The 25,690-nt window shown below is 36.0% G+C and overlaps 1 protein-coding gene across 4 annotated transcripts in view; it reads left to right on the top strand.

The window, feature by feature from the left end:
- SSH2 (slingshot protein phosphatase 2) overlaps positions 1 to 25,690 on the top strand; it is a 252,213-nt gene that overhangs the window by 1,887 nt on the left and 224,636 nt on the right. Inside the window, exon 2 of one of the 4 annotated variants that reach the window (XM_040455433.1) lies at positions 4,040 to 4,098. The exons of the other annotated variants lie outside the window; for them this stretch is intronic. Coding sequence (XP_040311367.1) covers positions 4,096 to 4,098 — 3 coding nt within the window. The 5' untranslated portion in view covers positions 4,040 to 4,095. The remainder of the gene's footprint in view (positions 1 to 4,039; positions 4,099 to 25,690) is intronic. 4 annotated transcript variants of the gene reach the window in all.

Below are 25,690 nucleotides of genomic sequence, written 5' to 3'. Positions count from 1 at the left end.
ATTTTACTTCTCTTTACTAGTAAACCCTTTGAGAATAGTGGTCACCAGGTGTGATTTTGGCTGAGAAAGCAACTGAAAGTTAGTAGAGTCATGCAAATAAATACACTATAAACCAGTATTATAGTAACATCATTTCCCCTGGGCATTGTTTAAAACAGTTTATGCTATAATAATAACATACATATATATATCAAGTTATCATACTAAGTTCCTTGAGGTGAATGATTAGTATACAGTAAGGCCATATCTACTTGATATGACTTAATTAGCCAAAACTTAGTTATTAGAATATTGAGGTATAGTAATAGTCACTTTTGAGATAGGTAATTAAATTGATTATGTGGTAAGCTCAGTTGCTGAGCTGATATTTCTATGTCTACTTACCATGGTAACTTGGTTATTTCAGTTGTGTATGCATGGCCCTCGGAATCCTGGGACGTGTGTGTGTGTAACACTCAATAGTGTTTGTATGACTGATAAGCCAGTTACCTTTCCCTTTAAATTGTCTTCCTATTTCACTTCATCCAGCGCTGTGTTCAGCAGAGTTGTCTTGTGGTTCTTGTGTTCCGATATTTGGCTGCTGTCTGACCTGCGTATATTTGCTCTTGCATCTCTTGCTGCATGAATAGGTTAAGTTGTTTGTTTTAAAAGTAAAAGAGAGCAAAAAGAATCTAGAGAACCATGAAAGTAGAGATTTAATTTTGTGAGATTGGAGATTTAGATTTTTTAATTAATAATTTTAAGCATTTCATTTTACTTTTTCACTGTGGGAGGTGTAGGACATTTTAATACTGTCAGCTTTTCAATATTCATTTTGGGGATTAAAAAAATCTATTGATCATCTACTGGGTATGTGTGGCTGTTATAGATACTAACATGCATAAGACATTGACCCTGTCTATCAGGATCATGTAATCTTGGAGGGGGCAGAAAGAACAAATGTGAGATGAGAGGGTAGAAAAGGAGAGCGAGGGAAATGATACCGCATGTATATGAATAGCTGGTTTGTAATGGCCAGTATTGTCTGAATTCAGATTAAGATAAATTCACTACTGGCAATAGTAGAAGTAACAGTATCTCACATCTCTTGGGTTTTTGTCTGTGCCAGGCATCATGCCAAGTGCTTTACGTGGATTAACTCATTTACTCCTCACAATATGTCCAAAGGAAATTGCTATTATCCCTATCTTACAGATGAAGAAACTGAAGCAAAGAGCCATTAAGGAATGTGCCCAGTGTCACTTAGCCGTTGAAGATTTGTCTAACTTTAGAATTTTCCATCTGGTAATCAAAGAAAAGTACACATAGTAGGTGGATCTCAAACTAGGCCTTTAAGGATGGGTAGAATATGTATAGGCTGGGATAGAAGCTGGGAAGTAGAGAGTATTCCAGGTGGAGAGAAGCTATATTCCCAACACTTACAGGCAGAAAAGTACAAGGCATATCTGAAGGACTTAACTAGACCAGTTTGAAGAAGGATTTCTTTGGAAGAGTAGTAAGAGATAAAGGTGAAGAGGAAGCTGGGACTGCTTAGACTCCTGAGCTTAGGAGGTTGAACTTGATGGGGAAGGTAATGGAGAGTCTTCAGAGGTTTTGAACAGATATAATCACAGTGGTGTTTTAAGAAAATTGATCTGGCAGCTGTTGGCCAGAGGGATTTGAGAGAGGCAAAGGAAGGCCACGAGTGGAACCAGTTAGAGGCTATTGTGGTAGCTCAGGTGTAAGATAAAAAGGCCTAAACTGGGGATGTGAACTGGTAGTGGAAAGAAAGGGACAGATGTGAGGGATTATGGAGAAAACACAAAGGGCCTGGGAACTGACTGGATATAGGGGAGGAGGAATCAGAGATGCCAACTCTTGGAATGTATTGTTCTTCTAAGATAATAGATGTTTCCTAATTAATAGGAGGCAATTTAAGAATTATCTCTTTCCTTCTTTCTGGTATGAATTTTATGAATGGATACCTATGTTGATCCAGGGTCATATAAACACAATGAAATACTATAAAAATATTTTACTTTTGTGTAGTGCTTTATACTTTTCAGAGTGCTTTTGTGTTTGTGATCTACTTTAAGTCTAGAGCAGCCTTATAAGTTATGCAGGACAGGTACCAAGGTTAAAAGACTTACTGAAGGTTACAAAACTGGTTGGTGTAAGAACCTGCACTAGAACTAAGTTCCTTGGCTCCTAGTCCACATTTCTTTCCATGGTGTGAAACAGCATATGAGTTTCTGATCCTGAGAACTTGACTGCCAGTATAGTAAAGAAATCAAGACTTAAGATACAATCAAGAACTCCTCTTTGCACTTCATTTATATTGTAAGCTTAACTAGAACAGAATCATCTAGGTCTGTGCAAATCATTTTTAGGTGATACCCTTATTTGAAGCCTATTATCTCTTAGTTTATATATAATTCCTAAAACTTGGATATTTAGTTTTCTTATTCTTAGAAGATTATCAACAGCAAAAAAGGAATGGAAAGTGTGGCAAGTGCTGCTAAAGACAGGCAGCTAATAGTTCTGGGAAATGATAGCTGATGGTTTTATAGCAAGGGAGGAAGAAGATGATTTCTAAATAACTGGCATAAGAAAAAATTTGGCAGTTATGAACTACTTAATGTGAGGACAAATCCCTCTCTAAGATGACCCTGAATAATCATAATAAAGCTTCATCTTATTTTCTCTTCATTTAAGCAGTCAGGATTGAGTGAATTGTACTTTTAGATAGACATCCATCCAATTCTTACTGAAGTTTTGATGTTTATAATGTACATTTTAATTAATCAGGAAATTTATTTACATATATGATATTTGATAAATAAGATACTATTGAATTACTTATTTATTATATATATTCAAATATGACTGCATCTTTCCCCAGAGAAAATAAAACCATAGCAAATATGAAATTGATTTATCTGAAGTATAAATACTTAAAAGTGATGCCTTTAAATTTTTAAAAGCTTTAGAAACTTTCTTACACTGTAGAAATAATACATGGGCAGTGTAGGAAATTTTAGAAAATATAGAAAAGCACAGAAAAGATAATAAAATATATGTGTTCTGTCTATCTACCTATTTATATATGTGTTATATCTGTATATATTATAACATAGCTGAAATGCTGCTGTGTATGTAACTTCATATATATATATGTTTTTTAAGTTTTAAATAAATCATAGATGTAGTACCACATCACTTAAATGGCTGCATTGAGCAGTTATATTATAACTCATTCTAACCATTCCATTATTAGTAAACATCTGATTTTTTCCAAATTTTTTTTATTGCTATTTTAAATCACATTGCAGTGAACATCATTGGCCATAAATATTTGACATCATTTTGGACCTTACTAAAATTTCAAGAAATAGAATTACTGGATCACAGACCAGCATAGTATAAGAATACTCATTTATCCTAACCTTATTAACACTGGATATTCTCATTTCACATTTAATCATTAGTAATTTTCAAAGATAAAGAATAGTAGCTCGTTGGTTTTATGTATATCTTATTACTAGACAGGTTGAGTATTTTTCAAATCTTTATTAGGCGTTTCTGTTAACTTTTTTAAAAGATAGTTTTATTGAGGTATCGTCTCCAAAGCCTAAAATAGACCCGTTTTAATAATTTTATAATTCAGTGATTTTTAGTAAAGTTACAGAGTTGTACAACCTTCACTATAATCCCTTATTTCCATTATATGAGCTATTTGGTCATTCTTTTCAACCTGTGTACCCTCTTGATATATTATGAATATTAACTCTTCATTTATTAGCACTATTTGCTTGGAATTGTTTGTGTTGCCCTTAGAATAAAGTCTACACTCCAGAGTTTTGCTAGCAAGACTTCTAATGAGCTAACCTTGCTTTTACCTCTTCAGCCCTGTATCTTCCCAAGTTCCTGCCTTGCACACTGCTCAGTCAAGCTGACATGCCATGCTCCCTTTGATCTCTAGGCTTTTGCACATGCTGTTTCCTTTACCTGGAACACTTTCTTCATCTCTTTACCTGACTAATTCCTACTCATCCTTCAGGTCTCAGCTTAAATGTCACTTCTTCTGGGAAGCTTCCCTGGCTCCACTCCCAGACTATGGTAGGTGCTCCTTCTATGCGCACCGTAGTACCTTATACTTACCCATCGTGGCTCTGATCTCTTTAACATACTTGATTGTTTGACTACTTATCTCCCCAACTAACCTTTAAGCCAGGGACTAGGTCTGTTTTCATAATTTTGTATCATTAGGGTCAAAAATATTGGACATGTGGATCAGTGGATGGATGACTCGATGGATATAGTATTATTCAGCAGTCTTTTCCATTTTGAGTTCTTCCATTGTTTTTAAGCATTTCTGTTTCCAGAAGCCTTTTAAGACTTTGGGTACATATTGCTAAATTGTCCTCTAGAAAGGCTGAATCAAACTTTGTAGACAAACTGTGAAATATGCCAGAGGTCAGGTGCATAAAATGTTGGCTCTGCTGTTCCCTCGTTAGCCCTATCATCATCATCATCCATTTTCTTTATTATAATAAGTGCTGTTGTTTATTTATTTATTTAAAAAAAATTTTTTTTCAACGTTTATTTATTTTTGGGACAGAGAGAGACAGAGCATGAACGGGGGAGGGGCAGAGAGAGAGGGAGACACAGAATCCAAAACAGGCTCCAGGCTCTGAGCCATCAGCCCAGAGCCCGACGCGGGGCTGGAACTCACGGACCGCGAGATCGTGACGTGGCTGAAGTCGGACGCTTAACTGACTGCGCCACCCAGGCGCCCCAGTGCTGTTGTTTATTGAACACTTACTCTGTACCAGGCACTATGCTGAGTACTTTACATGCATTGTTACTTAATTTTTACATCACTCCTGTGATTTAGATATTATTATTATCCCTATTTTACAAGGAAAATTGATGCTCAGAGAAGTAAAATGAGTTGCCCAAGTAAAATGAGTGATAGGCCTGATGTCTGACCCCAGACATTTTCCTCTTAACCTCTGCTGTTTTATTGCTTACATTTTTTTCAGAGGTTAAACATTTTTTTTTTTTCAAATATTTGCTATTATATGTTTTATATTCCCTGTTTGGTAAGTCACTCACGCGATTAGCCCAGCTTTCTCCATGGATAGTTATTTTTGCCATATTGATTTGTAAAGAATTTTAAAGTAATCTCTACACCCAATGTAGGGCTTGAACTCATGACACCAAGATCAAGAGTTGCATGCTGTACCGACTGAGCCAGCGGAGCCCTCCTGATTTGTAAATATTTTTTATACACTAAGAATATTAACCTTTTTCTGTTATGGTGGACATTTGCCTTGGTTTTTCATTTGCCACTTTGTTTTATTCATTTCGATGTGTAGACATTTAAAAAATTTTAATGCCATCAATCTAAAGTCTATGTGTATATGTTTTTCCATTGTTTTTCTTCTTAGTTCAATTTTCCATCATTAGAGAAATATTCACCTGTATTTCTTAAGTTTTTTAATAGTTTATTTTTATGTTTAACTTTTATCGCCTGAAATTAATTTTACTACATGGTATGAGGTAAATATTAAACTTATTTTGTCCCAAATAGATAACAACTTGTCTCAGTGCATTTTATGAAACAATCACCTCTTTTTCTTTTTTTTTTTTTAATGTTTATTTATTTTGAGAGAGAGCACAAGCAGGGCAGGGGGCAGAGAGCAAGGGAGAGAGAAAATCCCAAGTGTTGACAGCGCAGAGCCCCTCACGAACTGTGAGATCATGAACTGAGCCAAAATCAAGAGTCGGACACTTAACCAACTGAGCCGCTCAGATGTTCCCCAATCACTTCTTTTTCTAATGGTGTATAATTCTACCTATGGGAAATACTAAATTGGAGTATAAGCTAGAATGTGTTCCATTGCTATTCCCACAGGAGTTTAGTTTAGCACATACTACTTAGTATTCATTAAGAGTTGGATGGACAGACAATAAACTTAAACTAGCTTAGATTTAAAAATTTTGACTCAGGTGCCTTGCGAAGTCCAGAGCAAGAGCATGCCTTTGGTAATCAAAAGGTATCTTCAGGTTTCTTGTCCTTTCTATCTGGCTTTAAGTGAGAGGGAACAGATTCTAAATTATGTGCAGTCTGAAAAAGGTACCATGCAGAGCCCATACTGCTTCCTATATAGTACCATTAAATATCATTCCTAGTACCAGCAGCTTGGAAAAACAGTTTTACTGTTTTTTCATTAAATGCCTGCTGTTTTGCTGGCTACACATTGCCTGGCCCATCGTAGGCATTCACGTGTCCATTTTTTTTCACCTATTTGCTCATTCATTCAAAAATCTTAGCTATAGTAAAGGAACTATTTCTAATAATAATAATAATAATAATAATAATAGTGTGATTATTGATAAGACCCTTTATCCAATCTGAAATATGCCAGAGCTCAAGTATACATGGGAGAGACCTAAGGAAGCTTGTTAATCAGCAAATATTTAATGAGTGCTATTTTGTTCAAGTAACCCCATCCATTCTCTTCCTCTGGTTCTTAGCGCTGAGTCCTTTTCAGATTCTTTTACAAACTGCCCTCCATTTTCTTGTCCAGCTGAGCAGCACAGCTGCTGTTCACAGTGCCCTTCATTTTCCTGTTTGTCAAGAGAAAGTCCTGTGAGGTGATCTTGGCTCTGAAATGAAGTGAGAGGTCCCATGGTTCCCTAGATTTCCTGAAAGACGGGAAATATTTCACTTGCTGAATGAGAGAGGATATGCTTAGAAACAAGTGGGGGAGAAGTAGCATACTGTGTTCCAGCCTAGTTTTCATGAAGCTGTTTAATTTAATTTTTTTTTAAAAGGTAATTTAGTACCTTTTTGTACCCTGGGCTATACTCAGTTCTAGAGTTATCTATTTACTCATTCATGCCAGTGTCAAGGATCCAGCAACCCGTTAGTCCCTGGCTTCAGGAAGCTTTTAGAGTATAAGTAGAGAGATTGGTATTAAGTAAATAGTGTAGTAATCATAGATGATATAAGCCTTGAGGAAGAGAAAGAAGGCCACCAAGGGTTTCTTAGTTGAGGCTTCAATAGTGAGTGGGAGTTGGCTTAGCAGACAGAGGGTTAGGGGTGAGTAGCAGGAGGGAGGGAAGCATTCTCAAGCATGAACTTAAAGCACAAGGGTAGAAATGGCAGATGTACGCTGGGAACCAGAAGCAGTACAGTGCTGATGTCTTGCAAAGTGCAGAAAATAGGACTGGAGAAGTAAACATAATTTTTTCTGAACTGTAACGTCTGTGCTGTTACTTTTACCTTTCATATAGTATGTCTGTTCTCTTGACTTTCCTGTAAAGCGAGTTTGTTAAAGTTTGTGATTAGGGGCAAGTATAACTGTCCTAATAGCTACCATGTTTCAAGCGTCTGCTGTGCTGTAGAAACTAGGTTCAGTGCTAAACAGACATCACAACAACCATTCGAAGGAGTACCATTATCGTTTCTATTTTACAGATAAACTGATTTTCAGAGAGATGTCTAGATTCCCCCAGCATGGAGTGGCAGAGCTGGGATTTAAACTTTGCTTATCATACTCAGAAACAAACTACTAGACTAAATTATCTTCTGGATATTAGCATTAGTCTCTCTTCCCAGGTGCTGTTTGATTTCTTCCCCCCTCCCTTTTTTTTTAAACTCATTTTGTTTCATGTTTGCCCTGTGTTAGTTTGAATCACTGTGACTTGTGTCATTTTCCTGCTTATGCCTTCCTTGGTAGTTGATAAACTCATTTGAGAGCCTTCTCAGGCACTGTGGAATGATATAAAGCATTATCTTTGTCTTAGAATTTTCAGGTCTAGTGGGGGAAGGCAGCATAACCAAAAAAAGTAGTATAGTGAGGGCAATGGGAGAGGCAAAACCAAGTGTGTACAAGGAAGAAGATACCAGTTCCAAAAGGAATAATGGATAGGGAATGTGAAACAGTAATTGGAAAAGATGGAGGAACAAAAGATCTTTGCGACTAAGAAAATGAAAGATATGCTATTTACTTCTAAATATTAATCCCTTCCAGTTCCATTCATAATTAGAAGCAAGTTTTTTTGTTTTTGTTTTTTTATTTTCCTACAGGGTGGTTATTGTGAGATATTGCTGTCTAAGGCATGGTAGCCTGATAATCAAGCTTCTATCTTTGGAAAATGTGTATTTCTGAGTGTTACCTTGCCTCTTACCTACTCTGCCTCTCCCAACTCCATACCTTCCCCTAGTGAAAGAAAAATCTAACAACTTCTTTTTCACTGCTTCAGACAGATGGGGGGATATATGAAATTATATTTATTGAAGTTTAAGGAAAGATGTCTTTGTGCAACTTGCTCATTGGAGCAATGATTTTCCAATTATTACTTCAGACATTTTTATAGAAACAGCAACAACTTGGGAGAGCCCTTTTTTTTTTCACAGTTATGATACTTAGCATGTCTCAAGCAAAATTAAAGTAAACCACATGTTAGCATCTCATGACGCATCTTAATCTGTTAAGGAAGTTCATTGATTCTTTGGGGTTTGAGAAAGAGATTGTGGTTTAGAATAAAAATAGTATCTATGATTCTAATATATACCATGTGATGGGGAAGCCCTAATAGTATTTTCATTTCTCTCTTCTTAAGCTTCAAAAATACCTATAGCAACATGAAGCAGTCCACTGTAGTGGTTAATAGTGTAGGGTCTGGAAAATATCTGCCTGAATCTGAATCCTGACTTTACAATTTACTAGACTTAATAAATAAGTCACTTCAGTGTTCTATGCTTCAGTTTGCCCATCTGTAAAATAGGAGTAATAATAGTACTTCTTTCATAGAAATAAGCATTAAATGAGAGAATGCCTTAGTACCATGTCTGGCACCAAATAAGCATACATTCATGGAGTATTAGTTGTTTTTACAATGATGGTGATTTAGGATGGCTATTTGTTTATTAAGCAATCTTTCATTAGAGTACACATTTAGTGGAGAAGATACTTTCTTTATGACAATAGAATTCAAACAAATAGCCCGTTTCAGAGGTTAGTTTCTCTATATCTTTTTTCTTTCTGTTTAATTATTTTTTACTTAGCAATAGCTTTATTTTTTAAATCAGGGAGTCTCTGCTCTAGTTGCCAGTCTCCCGGCACAGTATGTTGTGTGTGATTTTGTAATGACCCTGGAGCACCATACAGAATCATTAATGCAACTGTAATCTTTAAAACTCTCCTTCCCTTGAGAGCTTATCAATTTACTAGGCCATGCTTAGCAGCATATGAATTTATTAGATGTTCTGCTATATGGTAGGATGGATCATTGGAAGTGGTCATCGTAGTTTGGATAGTCAAATAATAGGCTGTGTGGTGTTTTTAATGATTGAGGCTATAAATCATGTGGCAAAGTAGAACAGAAATTTACAGATTTTTTTTTATATGCAGAATCTGAGGACACTGAATGTATTCATGGGTTTAAATATATCTTTGTACAAAGAAACAATAGGTGAGAAGAATGATCTGTCTAATTCAGCTATACCAAACAGTTGGGAGTTGAAATTGAATGCAGCTTTTAGAAGATGTATTTCTAAAGCAACTGAATGGTGATATAACAAGAGGTCTTTGGTTCAGGCTTTGGCTGCATTTTGATTATAGTTTTTATTATTGAACCCTGTTAGAAAATAAGACAACCTATTTCTTCTTTGAGAGAGTACTTTAAAAACTTGCACTAAGTTTTCTATGAGCACAATATTTTGATTCTTCTTCTTGATCTATCTTATATAAGCTGCAACTTTTCAACTGTGAGCATTTTTTATGCTGATTCTGTGGTTTTCAATTAAACTTCAAAGGAAACTATACTGACTGTAAAGGAAGTCTGGTTAGGCAAGATGTGGCCGAAAAATCCAGGAACTCCTCCACTTGCTTACAAAACATTTTTGCAGGGTATAGAATCTTGAAAATTAAATATAGGGCTTTTAGGAGAAAGAAGATATTCTTAGGAGATTTCCATTTAAGCACTGTTTTATGGAGCTTTAATCCAAAAGATTTTAAAAATTAAGAGAGTTTTATTAATTAAACCATAAAGTCTTATTTTGTTTCTGAAAAATGTCTTATAGAAGACTGTAGTTATGGCACAAAATGAAAATCATTAAAGGCACAAGGATGATTTGAACTTCTGTACTGGGTGAGCTTGTTTAGAATGCCAGTCTGCCAAAAGTTAGAAATAGAGATATCGCTCACCAAATTAGTCTTTCCTTTGCTTCCAGCTGTCCTTTCAGGTGATTCAAGGCACTCAGAGGAAGACTGTGTTTTACAGGTCCCAGCCTTTTTCTTTCTTTTTCTCATAGATTTTTTTTTCACTTTATTGGATTGCACTCATTTGCAAAACATTTAAGTGTACTGTGCACAAGACTTCGTGTCATTTAAGCTACTAGTAGTCTACCCTTTTTAAAACAACTTGCCTTATCTTAAGTATGTGATCTAGAAAATTAGATGATTGAGATTCTGTGTTTTATCTCTTCATTCTGCTGATGTACTGAAATGTCCCATTTCATTTTGTACTTTTTTACTCTGTATTTTATTTGTGGCTCACATTTCGGAAGTAACCATGATAGTGATTCTCTAATTAGAAATTTTCTAATTAGTGATTCTCTTTTCTGCAATAGTTGTGTGGACTCCAAAGTGAAACCTTATATAGAATTAGATCATATATGGTCCTGCATTCAAAGAGGAAGGAAAAATTATTGAAATGGACAGTTGCCTTTGGAAAATATTTGAACACACACAAATGTTCTTGGAAAATGTATGGGTCAATAGTAGAGAAAATGCCTTATGAGATAGTTATTTCTTAACCCCTCCCTAAAGTTATAAAGTTCTCTTTCCTCATTTTGCTTTTTACCTACTGTACTTGATTTGTTACTGACTTTCTGAAATATAATTTTGGAACTTGAGAGCAGAATTTTTTTTAAGATTATTAGGTAATGTGACAGTGATATTGAAATAATGAGGTGGTTTTTTTGTTTTGTTTTATTTTTTTAATGCTGCTAAACCTTTCTTGATTATATTCCTCTGAAGAAAAAGTATTTTATACACTGGCCCTCATTCAGTATACTTTTCTCCCTGCCACATCCGGATCCAAAAGGACAGTTTCCCTCTCTGGCTAATTTAATAATGATTTTATGTCTTAAGAACTTGTTCTCAAGGAAGTAGGCTGCATTATAGTATAGTGATTAGATTGGCTTTAGGTTCTGGACTCAGATTCTGAAGTTAAAATCCCAGCTCCCCCACTTACTAAGTACTGACTTTGGGCAAATCACCTTTCTAAGCTTCGCTTCCTTATCTTATAGAATTACTGTTGGCTTTCATGAAATAACTGAATGACTGCTTAGCACAGTGTTTAGCATTATAGCATAATGAGTGTTCAGTAACTGCTCGTGATTACTGTTGTTAAGTAGATTTAATTCTTTGCTTTTTGCACAGTATTACATACATACTTAATTTTAAGAGATTATGATAGCTTGGCTACCAAAGCATATTTATTTTAGGTGATATATTTGGGTCTTTACTGAATTGTGTCCAGTATGTTGTATTCTCAGATGTGTTACTTTATGAGAAGTTGTATACCCTGGATTAAAATGGACACAGCCATCTTTGTAATGGTAATGAAGTAATGTGTAATTGAAGTATATTTGAAGATGGTGAGAACTGTAGTTTGTGGTTACCTACAACTACCATTAGAGCTATTAAAATTCTTTTCAGATAAAGATAGGGTGAACTTTTGCACTGAGTATATGTCCAAATATAATGTTCAGTGGGCACAAATGGATGATATTTAAGATAATTCAGCCCTTCGTTTATATTATTTTCCAAGGAATTCACGAGAAATAGTCTTCTGGTAGTTGAGATGTGTGTCATTTCTTGGAACTGCTTCTAGTGAAAGTCTACATTATTTAGCAATTCTAAATGACAGCCATCTTGAAAGAGCCCACAACATCATCCCCCACCTGTGACTAATGAGATTTTTGTGAAATTCTGGCTTTAATAGCTTTGGCTATCAGAACCCCAAACCTTTTACCAGTAATGTGCAGTAGTGGTGTAAGCTTACCTTGCTAAGACTACAAAATCACAACCCAAATTTCTTGTTTTGGGGATCTTGGATACAATAATTTTTATATTTCTTTGCTACTTCTATGAGGCAAATGCAGGAAGTTTCTTGAAACCTTTGATTACTGTCAAAATCTTAGTGTTTATTTATAAATATTGCCTCCTAGGGTTTCACAGAATTTCAGAACTGGAAAATTGACTACTCTGACTCTTTTACTGTTAGTTTCCAGAGTTTGGCCTCAGGAATAAAGTTTAGAATAACTCCTTTCTTGAGCAGTTTTAGGAGAGTTTTTGCTATACTAAAAACCCTACACTTTGTCTTAGGTAGGCATTGATTGGAGGTTTTCTAGAATGCTAGGCATTCAAGTGGCCACCTGGGTTCTAGGCTAGACATACATTGAAATGTAATATAAAAGGTCACATATTTATTTATTTATTTATTTATTTCCAACGTTTATTTATTTTTGGGACGGAGAGAGACAGAGCATGAACGGGGGAGGGGCAGAGAGAGAGGGAGACACAGAATCGGAAACAGGCCCCAGTCTCTGAGCCATCAGCCCAGAGCCTGACGCGGGGCTCGAACTCCTGGACCGCGAGATCATGACCTGGCTGAAGTCGGACGCTTAACCGACTGCGCCACCCAGGCGCCCCTAGAAGGTCACATATTTAAATATGGCAGTGGGATTAGGCAGATGAACAAAATTAGTGAAGCTGGCCAAATGGGGCCTGTGATAATTTGGAGACTAAGAGCTCTATTATCAGGGGCTGGCAGTTGTAATGAAGTGAGAGTGTAGATACAGTGTTTCCAGAAAAGTCTTCTAGTTCAAGAAATACTAGTAGTGCAGATTGTTATGTGAAATCTCCTGATTTTTAAATGTTAGCAACTGAATTGGCTGGAAATGATTTTGGCTGCAAGTAACAAAAGACCAAGTTTAATTATAAGAATATTTTTGGTTTATGTGACAGAAAGTCCAAGATAGATAGTCCAGGACTACTCAGCAGCTGAACAATGTCATAAGGATCCAAGTCTTTATAACTTTATGTTCTGCCATTAATAGTATACTGATTCCCATTTTAATGCACATTAAAAAAGTATCTGTTGTCGGGGCGCCTGGGTGGCGCAGTCGGTTAAGCGTCCGACTTCAGCCAGGTCATGATCTCGCGGTCCGTGAGTTCGAGCCCCGCGTCAGGCTCTGGGCTGATGGCTCAGAGCCTGGAGCCTGTTTCCGATTTTGTGTCTCCCTCTCTCTCTGCCCCTCCCCCGTTCATGCTCTGTCTCTCTCTATCCCAAAAATAAAAATAAAAAAAAAAGTATCTGTTGTAGCTCCAGGCAGCCCAGGCAGTACATCCATGTTTGATGCAAGAAGAGGTAAAACGGTACACTGCCAGCATTTCACTGATTGATTGATTGATTAGGAAAGTATAAATTTTCTCTCAAACAAACCCCCCATTCCTAGCCGACTTCTCTTTTAGTCTCTGGCCAAAACTAGGTTACATGATTACCTAGGTGCAAGAGAGCCTGGGAAGGCAAGTATGTGACTTTCCAGCTTAATCATTGAGTGGCAGGAAGGGAGAAGGATATTTGCAACAGCTGTTTCAGACTTTGTCTATCATAACAACTAATGAAGATTTAATTTTTTTTAATGATTATTTTTGAGACAGAGATAGAGAGTGTAGGTGGGGGAGGGGCAGAGAGAGACAGTGAGACACAGAATTCAAAGCAAGCTCCAGGCTCTGAGCTGTCAGCACAGAGCCCGAAGTGGAGTTCAAACTCACGAACCGTGAGATCATGACCTGGGCCGAAGTCAGACGCTTTACTGACTGAGCCACCCGGGCTCCCCACAACTAATGAAGATTTAAAGGAATGTATCCTGAGGGCTAAAGAGAGCTTATCTGTGGTCCCAGGTTTATCTTGTGGGCCACCAGTTTGTGAATACTTTATAACAATATTTTTTTTCCCCATTTACTACTCACTCCTGACTTACATCAGTTAGTTATTTTATTAGGTTTCTAGGATAACTTGGTGGAAAAGAAGCATCTTTTTGTAATGTGGAAAGAGTGTTGAACTTGAAATGAGAAAACTTGAGTTTAAGTACTGGTATAAAGACTTACTGACTAATACTGGACAAGTTTGCTTAATCTTTCTGGACTTCTCATTTCCCATCTGGAAAATGGGCATATTGCAATAGAGCATAGTAGTTGAATGCAGAGGCTTTGGAATCAGAAAAACCCAAGTTGGAATCTTACCTCTGCCAAGCAAGTTGCACGATCTCTCTGCCTGTTAATTCTTTTGTAAAACAGGGTTAATAGTTGTACCTACCTCACAGAGTCTTTATGAAAACCCATGAGACACACAGTGAAGTCCTATCACAGACACAGAGGAAGTCCTGTCCTCCAGAGTTCTAAAGTTAACATATAAGGCAAAAATCAAATTATAGTCAAAATTATCCCTGAAAAATATCTCTTAAACCACCCATAAAGAACAATATATATGGTTTTGGGCATAAAACTTTGTAACTGAGACTGTCTGAGGGGATGTGGTTTCTTTCACCTCATGCTTACTTTGTTACATGCACTTGTTGAATGTAATTGAGGTAAAATCATGCACTGTAGGATAACTTGTATTTTCATTCGTATTTACTCTCTTCCAAGCACATGTAATCAAATTAGCATAAATGAAATGCACAATTATTGCAACTCCAGAGTTATTATGAGGTACTTGTCATAGAACCTGGGCCTTTTAAGTCTCCCATAATGGTAGCTGTTATTTTTACCATAGGTATAGCACATGATGTGTGAGGATGATGAAATTTAAGTTGTCTAGGGCTCATCTAGACTCCTGATGTGCAGTATGGACCAAAGATGGGTTTTTTTCTGTCACACTAGCCAAAACTTAGACAAAGTGATAATGTCACTGTTGAGGGATTAGGACAAAGATTATCAATTGTATATCAAGGGAAAATTCTAACATAACTGCCTCCAAATATATAGGCCAAAGTTAATATGATCTGAAGAAAATATGCTAATTTTCTTTTATATATATATTTTTTAATTTATTTTTTTTTAACGTTTATTTATTTTTGAGACAGAGACAGAGCATGAACGGGGGAGGGTCAGAGAGAGGGAGACACAGAATCTGAAACAGGCTCCAGGCTCTGAGCTGTCAGCACAGAGCCCGACGCGGGGCTCGAACTCACGGACCGCGAGATCACAGCCTGAGCCGAAGTCGGACGCTTAACCGACTGAGCCACCCAGGCGCCCCTATATTTTTATTGTTTAAACTTTTAAGTGTATCATTTATACAGAAGAATATTTTTATTTTACTATTATTTTTTAACATTTTATTTATTATTGAGAGACAGAGAGAAACAGAGCATGAGCAGGGGAGGGGCAGAGAGAGGGGGAGACACAGAATCTGAAGCAGGCTCCAGGCTCTGAGCTGTCAGCACAGAGCCTGACACGGGGCTCAAACTCACAAACCAAGAGATCATGACCTGAGCCGAAGTCAGATGCTTGACCGACTGAGCCACCCAGGCACCCCTATACAGAAGAATATTTTTAAAGAATATTTTGATTTTAATGCAAATTTTTTTTTTGCTTCCTTTCAAATTTATGATGTAAAGGTTTTCAAAGGACAAAGTGATATTAAGTGGAGTGCAAGATGTTAGGGTTAGGAAACCCTAATGATAAAATTCATCTGGGACTCATTCATCAAGGATGTTAACCATTTTCAACTAAAGCTATACTGAGCCATAAATAGCTACTGGTGATCTGTTTCACAGTGTTGACACATATGTCCAACAAGATCTTGTACCACTGACAAAAAGTACTTTTTTGTACTTACATTTGTAGCTTAAAATACTTAGGACTTAAGTTTCTTGGGTCATATTGGAGTGCTCAAATATAATGAATCATATATAGGGTAAGGTATAAATATAGCTTAAGAAATTGCCATATAGGAAGACAAATAGGACACCCCCTTTTCTGAGAAGTATTTACTTTGCAGGTTACAATGGGCAGGGGTGCAGCCTCTGAATGTTTTTCTTGAAGATCCAAAATTTTAAAATAAGCTTAAGAGTGATAGTGAAACTCTTAAGAGCAGTAGTGTGCTTTTTTTCAAGTATTATCCAAGTGTTTTCTACTGAATGTAAAGTTGTCTAAACTTGTACCTTATCACTTGTTGCTTGGTATAGGGTTGTCTTGTTTTTAAACAAAGGAGGAAAATCTTGTTTTAAGGTGACTCATATAGTGATGTAGTACATTAGTAACAGGGTGGTGTTTCTTTGCTCAGTATGAGCATTAGTAATAACAGACACTGGCAACTTTCCCATAGAATTTAATTCATATTTGGGAATTCTTAGGAATCTGAGTGTACAGGGACCTGGTTCCAGAAAATCTTAATAGTAAGAATGGTTAAGTATGACTGCTATGTGACCATGGGAATTTAAGGTGTGACGTTTATAATATATGAGTTATAATTAGCTTATACTTCTAAAACTTTAAATATCTCTCAGTCTCTCTTATCTGTGATTATTTTTTTCCTGCTGTCCTTTGAGACTCATTCATTTATGATTGGCTGATTTATCCATTTACAGTTAATTAAATTCAGCTTCTGAGTCTTATTTTATGTTTTTTTTTTTTTAATCTTACTGTGGTTATGGAACTAGGCCTAATGGAAACTTGATTTTGATATCTTTATAGCTATACAGATATTGCCATGATACCTGGAAATACTGTTTGCTAGTAAAAAGGGGACAGGTATGGATAACTGGAAATATACATAGACATTTATTTTCCTAGTTACAGAGATTTAAGAGATTTTTATGATTTCCTGTAAGAGAAATTGTATTGAAACTTAAACTCAAGCCATTTTTACAGTAATGAAGAATATAGTTTTTAATAATTTTCTATAACTAAGAGAGGCTTAGAGAAACTCAATGAAAACCTTTGGAAAAGGATTGAAACATGATTAAGATTTTGGCAGGATTGATGCATTTTGACTCTTGATTGATTGGCGGTCTTGGAGATAATCAGAGAGTTTTTAAAAGTAACAAAGTGTTTAAGGCCAGATGTTGATGAAAAATAGCCAATTTGGTTTTAGACCTTAGTTTTTTCTTTATTTCAATTAGTTAAGGAGTTCTAGGATATAGGATAGTAAGACTAGTTCTTTTGACAGACATAACAGAGCTTGTATATTTGAAACACTGTTGTCTAGTCCCTAAAGAAACTAGATAACATACTTGTGCAAAAGATGCAACATTTGCTTAGCATCTTTGGAGCTCCTGTTCTTGGCTTTGCCCTTAGCTCTTCTAAATATCTCCAAGGAAGCAAACCTTCCTTTGAAGGTAAATTTGATTATTCGCAATAGCCAGAAAAATTTGTATCCATGTCTGATGATTAGTAATTAACCAAACCAAAACTTCTTAATTGAGTGTCTTTTATATTTCAGGCCCTATGGGTACAAGAATGTCTGAAATAATTTGTCCCTGCTTTCAAAGCTGTGGGACTTTGGTGGATGTGGATGGTGCATAATCTTGGGGGAGAAACGACATCTAAAAACTTGTCTAAGGGTTTTGGCAGAGAGATAAGAACAGGGAAGGGGCCCTAAGTCATAGAACCTAATTCACAAAATTAATAATTTCAGTAAAAGAAGTAAAGGAAATGAAAATAGGGGCACCTGGATGGCTCAGTCAGTTAAGCGTCGGATTCTTGATCTCAGCTCAGGTCTTGATCTCAGGGTTGTGAGTTGAGAGTTAAAAAAAAAAAAAAAAAGCCTTGTGTACAAGATAAATTTCTGTGAATCCAGAACTGGCTTAAACACAGTTTCCAAGCAGATATTCCCAAAATGTTTCAAGTAGTGAGAAATCATAGAACCTCTCAAGATGACTCTTTGAAGAGAATATTCATTTAAAAATATACATTCTGTTTTGTGGGTTAAAAAAAGAAACTTTCATTAGTTTATTATTTAATATGTTTAAATTGAATATTTTTACCTTGAGAGACATTCTCAAAAAGTATCACCATGTATGGGGCGCCTGGGTGGCTTAGTAAGTTAAAAAAGTCCAACTCTTGATTTCTGGTCAGGTCAGGTCATGATCCCAGGGTTGTGGGATTGTGCCCTGAGTTGGGCTCTGCACTGACAATGGAGCCTGCTTGGGATTCTGTCTCTCTGCCCCTCCTCTGCTCAAGCCTGCTGGTACACTGTCCTTCAAAATAAATAAATAAATGTATATTTAAAAGTAATGTATAAATGTATTTTAAATGTATATTTAAAATAAATGTATATTAAATATATATATACATATATACTTTTTAAGTATTTGCCCTGTAAATTAACATAGATTTTGTCTATTGTTTCCTGCCTCTCCTAGATGCCTCTACCACTTACTTTTTTTTTTTTTCTAGGCTAAAAAAGACAGTCTTCTTTCCCAGCAAATATGAACGGGAGGGAAGGAGAAAGAGGTAGTAAAACTGAAAAATATTTTGAGCTGATCTATCTCAGAGACAGGGTAGTTAAAATTAGATACTTTCCCCTCCTAAAGATGTTAAATGATAGATACAGCCTTCAGAGTGAAAAGAACAAATTATTGAAGTTGTTTTTAGGGGAACAGGAAGTGGATGATAAATAAGGTGAACTTACAATTTATTGTCCAAACTTATAATTTATTATCAAATAATGAGAATGAAAGGGATGCTAGTAATTATTTCACTGTGCAATAGATGTTAATGAAGATATACAAATGGGGACACATGGTGACCCTAGTGATAAAGCTAGAATTTATCTTCGTATTTATTGGGTGAGTTTTCACAGAGGGGGAGAACATTTATTTGGAATATGTTCTTATTATATTATTTTGAAATCACAGCACCCGAGTTAGTCATTTCTTTGTTTTCTCTTAAACATTTTATACACATATACATCTTTATAGAATTATATTGGGGTTATTTGGTTAAGGGTCAGCCTCCCTCATTAGACTGAGGTCAAGAGATTTTCTCGTTCATTTTTGTGACCTCCTTAGTATCTGGAATATTAAAAATATGTAGTAAACATATGTCAGCGAAGGAATGTTAATCTTAATTATAGGCTTCCTAATCACTAAAATAAGATGGTTCTGGGGCTGATAATTTTACCTAACCAGGTTGAATGTACTGCTTGTATTTTATAGTATTAAATAGGTTGAGAATGAATATTTTCATTTATAAGCTGTGTTTTACATTTGTTATAGAGAAAATTTAAAGGCTGGGAATGAAATAACATATAATTAAATTCATGAAAAAGACCATTTGGAATTAACCAGCAGTAAAGTGGGTAGGAGTGTGGTTGAATTGACTTTATGAACAGAAGAATACGATGTGCAAAGACAAGACAGTAATGACCATTTGTAGAAATACACGTGATTTGAGTTGACAGGAGTGGAGAGTATATGTTAGGATTGGACATAGAGGGAGATGAGACATAAGAGGCCAGATCATTAGGAGCCTTACATGATATGTTAGGAGGTTGAACTTTATCCTGAAAACCTTGAGGAAATATTGAGGAATTTTAAACAGAGGGGTGATGTGATCAGATTTTGCACTTTAGAAAGATAGCTATCTGAAAATGTATTGGAGGGAAGTCAGATATATTTAGTTACTAAATTGGTGGGCAGAGAGAAGAATGTGTATGAATGTGAATGAGTATTGCTTCAGTGTTTCAGGTTTGGGCAGCTGGGTAGAGAGTAGTGCTATTCACCCAGCTGGAGAGTACAGGAGCCATTTAGATGATAAGATGAGAGGTGAGCATCTTGAATTGGAGGTATATATGAAACAACCAAGGGAAATTCCTAAGTTGGATAGATATATTTGCTGCTCATCAAGAAGATCTAGGCTGGGGACAGAGAAAATATTTGTGACCACTTATTAAACTTCTGCTTAAATGTGTATATATTTTATAGATGTGTAAATATCTGTGGTAAATACATTATATATATTATGTCATTTAATCCTTATGCATAGGCATCGTTATCTCATTTTATAGATTAGGAAAACAAGATCCAAGGTTACACAGTTAGTAAGTGGCAGTCACTTATTGACTTTAAGGCAGGTTAAAAGCATGAGAATATGACTGAGTGATTAGGATGAATATATATGGTGGAGACAAGTGGAAGACTGAGAGGTGACTAAGGTATGGAATGAGTGAAGCACTATAAGTGGACTTTTGAGGAACTTGGACATTTGAGAGGCTAGTGGAGGAAGAAGATCTTACAGATAAGACTGAAAAGAACATCAAGAGCAATGTTACTCAAATTATGTTCCTCAATTAATTTGTCATATAAGATGGTTCTTTAAAAGGGAGAGAAGGGTTCTAGAGTCAAGTAAGTTTGGGAGACACTGCAAAACCCCATCTTGTGCAGTCACAATGAACTCAGGTATTGATATGAGAAATCTGAGAAATCCTGTAGTAAGGAAACTTGTTTAACTTAATACCACATTTCCCAAACCTGTTTAATCATGAGTCTCCTCCCCCCACCACCTTTTTTTTTTTTTTTTTTTTTTTGCGTACATTTCCTTGACATCCCAGAACTGAAGAATTCAAGTGAGTATGGCATCACAGACTCTAAGCAAAAAGGGAGTTTCAGGAAGGAAGTGGTTACTGTTGGATCATATATCTTGGAGAGGTCAACAGAGTAGAAAGAGTAGGCAGTCAGTTGACCCTGGTAGTTAGGGCGCTAGTGACCTATAAGAGAGCAGCTATGGTGCAGTTGGTGGTCAGAAGACCATTCTGTTGCAGCAGGTTAAAAGATAAATGAATGGTGAGGAAGGGGAGGAAGCAAGCAGAGATTGCCCTTTCCAAAACGTTGTCTCTGAAGGAAAGGAGAAAAAAGTAACTAGAGGAGAGTTTCAGGTAAAAGAAGGGCTTTTGTGTGTGTGTTATTTGGGAGAGATTTGAGAATATTTCTCTGCTGAGAGGAAGGAGTCCTTAGGCAAGAAAAGGGGTCAAAATGTAGTAGGGAAGAACAGATGATTCATGGAATAACATTCCAGAGGAAATGGGAGGAGAGAGGTTCCAGAGGACAGATGGAGAGATTAGCTTTGGAGGGGTGGAAGTATTAAACTGAGCTCTAATACAGTAATGCCCTTAGGGGCATCTTTTCCAAGTAGGATTGTGCTCTTGGTGTTTGTGTTTGTGGCTACTTTTTATAGCTTTACTGAATCTTCTTCCTTACTGTCATAGTGTCAGCTGTTACTTCCTGCTGTCATTGTGTCTTTCTCTAGTAGCTCTTTACTTCTACTAATTTGCTGCTTTACAAAACAAAACAAAACAAAAAAACATTTGTTGCTTTATGTCCACTTCCAACTAGAAAACAAGGAAACCAAGCTTTGCAGAGTTGAATAGGAAGTAAGAATAAATAAACTGAAGGTTTAAAAGGCATGCAACCCTAAAGCCCCAAGAGATGGAGTTTATAAGCTTTGGGATATGTCTTTTCTGTATTTAGAATCCCCTTTTCTTTAGGGGAGGTGTTAGATTGGAGTTGCTTTCGAATTTCTATGTTTTCCAGATAGAAATACCAGATAAGGAACTACTAGAAGTTTATATATACATATGTCTACTATCTCTTTATTTCTCTACTTTTTAAAATTCTAAAAGCCATTTTTCTCATTTTGAAAAGCTTCTTGATGGTAGATATCTTAAGCTATATGTTGTTCATATAAAATCTCTTCAGTTTAAGGATATTTTTAAACTAGAATCTAGAAAATTAATGGGACAAACAGGACAAAAAGTATTGAATAATAACCATTAAAATATGCAAGAGTAGGAGCGCCCAGGTGGCTCAGTCGATTAAGCCTCCAACTCTTGATCTCAGCTCAGGTCTTGATCTCAGGGTTGTGAGTTCCAGCCCTGCATTGGGCTCCACACTGGGCGTGAAGCCTTCTCTAAAAAAAACGTGCAAGAGTAAATATTTTTCAGTTAATACTACCAAGTATTTGTGGTGTGGTCTATACTGAGGACTTTTAATTTAAGTGGGTCACCATATAACAATGCAGTCCTGTTCTGTGCTTTTATAGCTGTATATGGTTCTTTTGTCTGCAGCTGGACATCCCTTTCATTCAAATGAGAAGTCTGGAAAATCTGTAGTTAACCTTTGGAATGCTTTTCACAAGTCATAAGTTTGGAGGCTATTTTTTTTTCTATGACTAGGGTACCTGTTTGACATTTTAGAATTTATTTAGAAATGTATTCGATCTGGTGGGTTTCATCCAGATAACATAGTGCAGGGAAGTGTTTGTAATTAAATGTAGTCACTAACCATCTGCATTAAACACATGGGAACGTAGCAACATAGATTCGTAGGCTTCATCTCTGTCCCACCAAATCTCTTTTAATGAGGTTTAGGACTGTGAGTTGTAAAACTGCTCTTGGGTGATTCTGGTAGGCACTAAAGTATGCAAAACTACTGGTACCAGGGATCTAGCCTGTGATTAAGTCTGACCCAGCCTGATTCTTCCATTGAATGTGACAAAAGTGTCCATGGTCAGGACCTGAATCAAATGAGTACATGACCAGGTGTTTTTCATAGGATGATCTTTTTAAATTTTGTTGAGACTTGTTATGTTTAAACAGCTTTACTGAAATACAATTCATACTCTATAGTTAACACATTGGAAGTATTCACTGTTTTTTGGTATATTTGTAGATAAGTGCACTTATCACCACAGTCAATTTTTGAACGATTTCAACAGCTCAGAAAGAAACCTTCTCCCCTTTAATTATCACCACCCTCTCTTTCCCTTTCATCACCCAAGCAACCATTAATCTACTTTCTGTCTTTATAGATTTCCCTGTTATGGACTTTCATATGTATGTAATCATACACTATTTTGTTTTCTGTGGCTGGCTTCTTTCACTTAGCATAATAGTTTCAAGGTTTGTCCATATTGTATCATGTATCAGTACTTCATTCCTTTTTATAGAATAATATTTCATTTTATGGATGTAGCACATTTTATTTATCCTTTCTTCCACTGATGGACATTTAAGTTGTTTCCATCTTTTGACTATTATGAATAAGGTTGCTATAATCATTTATGTTTTGGAGATATATTTTCGTTTCTCTTAGGTATTTACATAAGGAGCAGAATTGCTAGGTAACTCTGTTTAATTGAGGAACTGCTGGACAAGTTTCCCAAAGCAGCTGCACCATCTTACGTTCCCTGTAAAGGAACTTAAGTGTAGAGGGTTCTGATTACTCCATATCCACGTTAACACTTGTTATCTGACTCTGAGTCTAGCAATCTTTTTAAGTATGAAGTGCTATCTCATGCTGGGTTTAGTTTGCATTTCTCTGATGGCTAATGATACTGAACATCTTTTCATGTGCTTCTTGGCCATTTTTATATCTACTTTGGAGAAATGTCTATTCACTATTTTTGGGTTGTCTTTTCATTTTTGAGTTGTAAGAGTTCTTTATATATTGTAGATACAAATACCTTGTCAGATACATGATTTGCAGATATTTTCTCCCATTCTGTGGGTTGCCTTTTCACTTTCTTTAGGGTATCCTTTGAAACAAATATTTTTATTTTGATGGTGTGTAATTTCTCTATTTTTTCTTTCGTTGCTCAGCTTTTAATGTCACTTCTAAGAATCCTTTGCCAAACCCTATGTCATGAAGATTTACTCCTATGTTTTTTCTAAGAGTTTTTCTTTTACTTTTAGTTCTTTGATCCATTTTGAGTTAATTTTTGTATATGGCGTGAGGTAAAGATCCAGCCTCCTTCATTTGCATGTAGCTATCCATTTGTCTCAGTACCATTTGTTCATTCTTTTTAAAAAACTAGACTTGATTTTTATATAAAATGCTTTTCATTATTTTAAATTAGAAGGATAGAAGTTACCTAAGAAAGAATATATATGAATTATATCAATTTTCTTTCTTTAGAGTGACTTTTTTTTTTAATGCTTACTTATTTTTGAAGGAGAGAGAGAGAGGGAGACAGTGTGAGTGGGGGAGGGGCAGAGAGAGAGAGGGAGACACAGAATCTGAAGCAGGCTCCAGGCTCCCAGCTGTCAGCACAGATGTGGGGCTAGAACTCACAAACCTCAAGATCATGACCTGAGCCAAAGTTGGATGCTTAACTGACTGAGCCACCCAGGCACCCCTCTTTATAGTGACTTTTTCTATTTATGTCGTTAAGGTTGCAGTTAAGACTATAGAAATATAAACCATTAAAATATTTGGTTTGTAAAAATTACTCAATTTTTATTTTGCATTCGTATAGATCCCAACCCAGAGTGTTGCCTAATTTTCAACTTGTCTCTGCCATGGAACTGAATCTCATGTATAAAGTTCCAACTCTTGTTTTCTTGGATTTTGGAAGGAAAGGAATATGCTTAAAGTCTGATTCTCTTCAAAGGCCTTTCTAGTCATTCCATGGGACCATGAAGACTTCCCACTCTTGAGCTTCGCAGAAGTAGGCTTTTTCTTGCTGGTATCTACCCATCTCTATGGTGGGATCAAGTGCAAGCTCTAATCAGCTTCCTTTATTAACTTCACATATACTAGCCTATAAAGCTATTATACCTTTTGTAAGATCATCCTAATTTTTATAAAAGATGAGGGAGGAAATGTTTTCTTCACATTAAATCACAAATTCTTTCTTTCTTTCCTAAAATTCCTATTTAGTAATAGAATCCTATGGCCTCCAGTATAGATGACCATTTAAAAATAGGTCTTATTCCCTGTGCTATGATGACCATAAAGTTTCTTCTTTCCAAAGAGAAAGAAGTAAGAATGATGAACATTTACTGAGCACTTACTCTCTTCCAGGCACTGAGCTCTTTATAAGTGTGTTGTCCTCACAACAACCTTCTGGGGATAGGTACTGTTAATCACCCTATTTTACAAATGAAGAGATTGAGGCACCAATAAGGGATAGAACAGGGTCAGAATTCAGGCAGTCTGACTTCAGAACCTTAACAGCTCATGCCAAGGATTGGCCTACCTTATCTTTCTTGTCTTAAACTCCAGTCTTGAATTTCATGTCATTTTTGATGGGTCTAGGAAAGAGGATCTAGGAAATACACCAGAAGTGCCTTTTGTTTGTTTTTGTACTAAAGCTGAAGCTTTTTCTCCATTAATCCTCATTAAACAAGTCTATGATGATGAACATCATAGTCTATGTATGAACATAGCTTTTGTAATATTAATTAATTAATTAATTATAGCTTATAGTAATATAATTAATTAATTAAAGCTTATAGTAATTTAATTAATTAATTATAGCTTATTGTAATTTAATTAATTAATTAATTATAGCTTTTGTAATATTAATTAATTACTGCTCCTGGGTATTATATTAAGTTGTTACTGAAATATCATCCATAGGGATGTTACCAAGTAAACAGGTAGCCTCAAAGTAACATAAACTGCACAATGTAGAAGAAGTAACATTGGCCTGATAGGAGAGCCATTCATCTGGCTTTGCTGCCATTTAACTCTATGGCCCTGGCTAGTCTCTTCATCTGTCTGGCCATAGTTTTCTCAGGTGAGAAATAAAAGTTGAATGAATCTCTAAGGTCCTGTTCAGTTTTAGCATTCAGAGATACTACATACTCTTGGTAAAGTGCCTTCAGGCCCATGGAA

Source organism: Herpailurus yagouaroundi, unplaced genomic scaffold (genome assembly GCF_014898765.1).
Source record: "Herpailurus yagouaroundi ecotype Mexico unplaced genomic scaffold, PumYag 215, whole genome shotgun sequence".
Lineage (NCBI taxonomy): Eukaryota > Metazoa > Chordata > Mammalia > Carnivora > Felidae > Herpailurus > Herpailurus yagouaroundi.
Note: the sequence above shows the minus strand (reverse complement) of the source record. Positions and strands in the feature narration are given on the sequence as shown.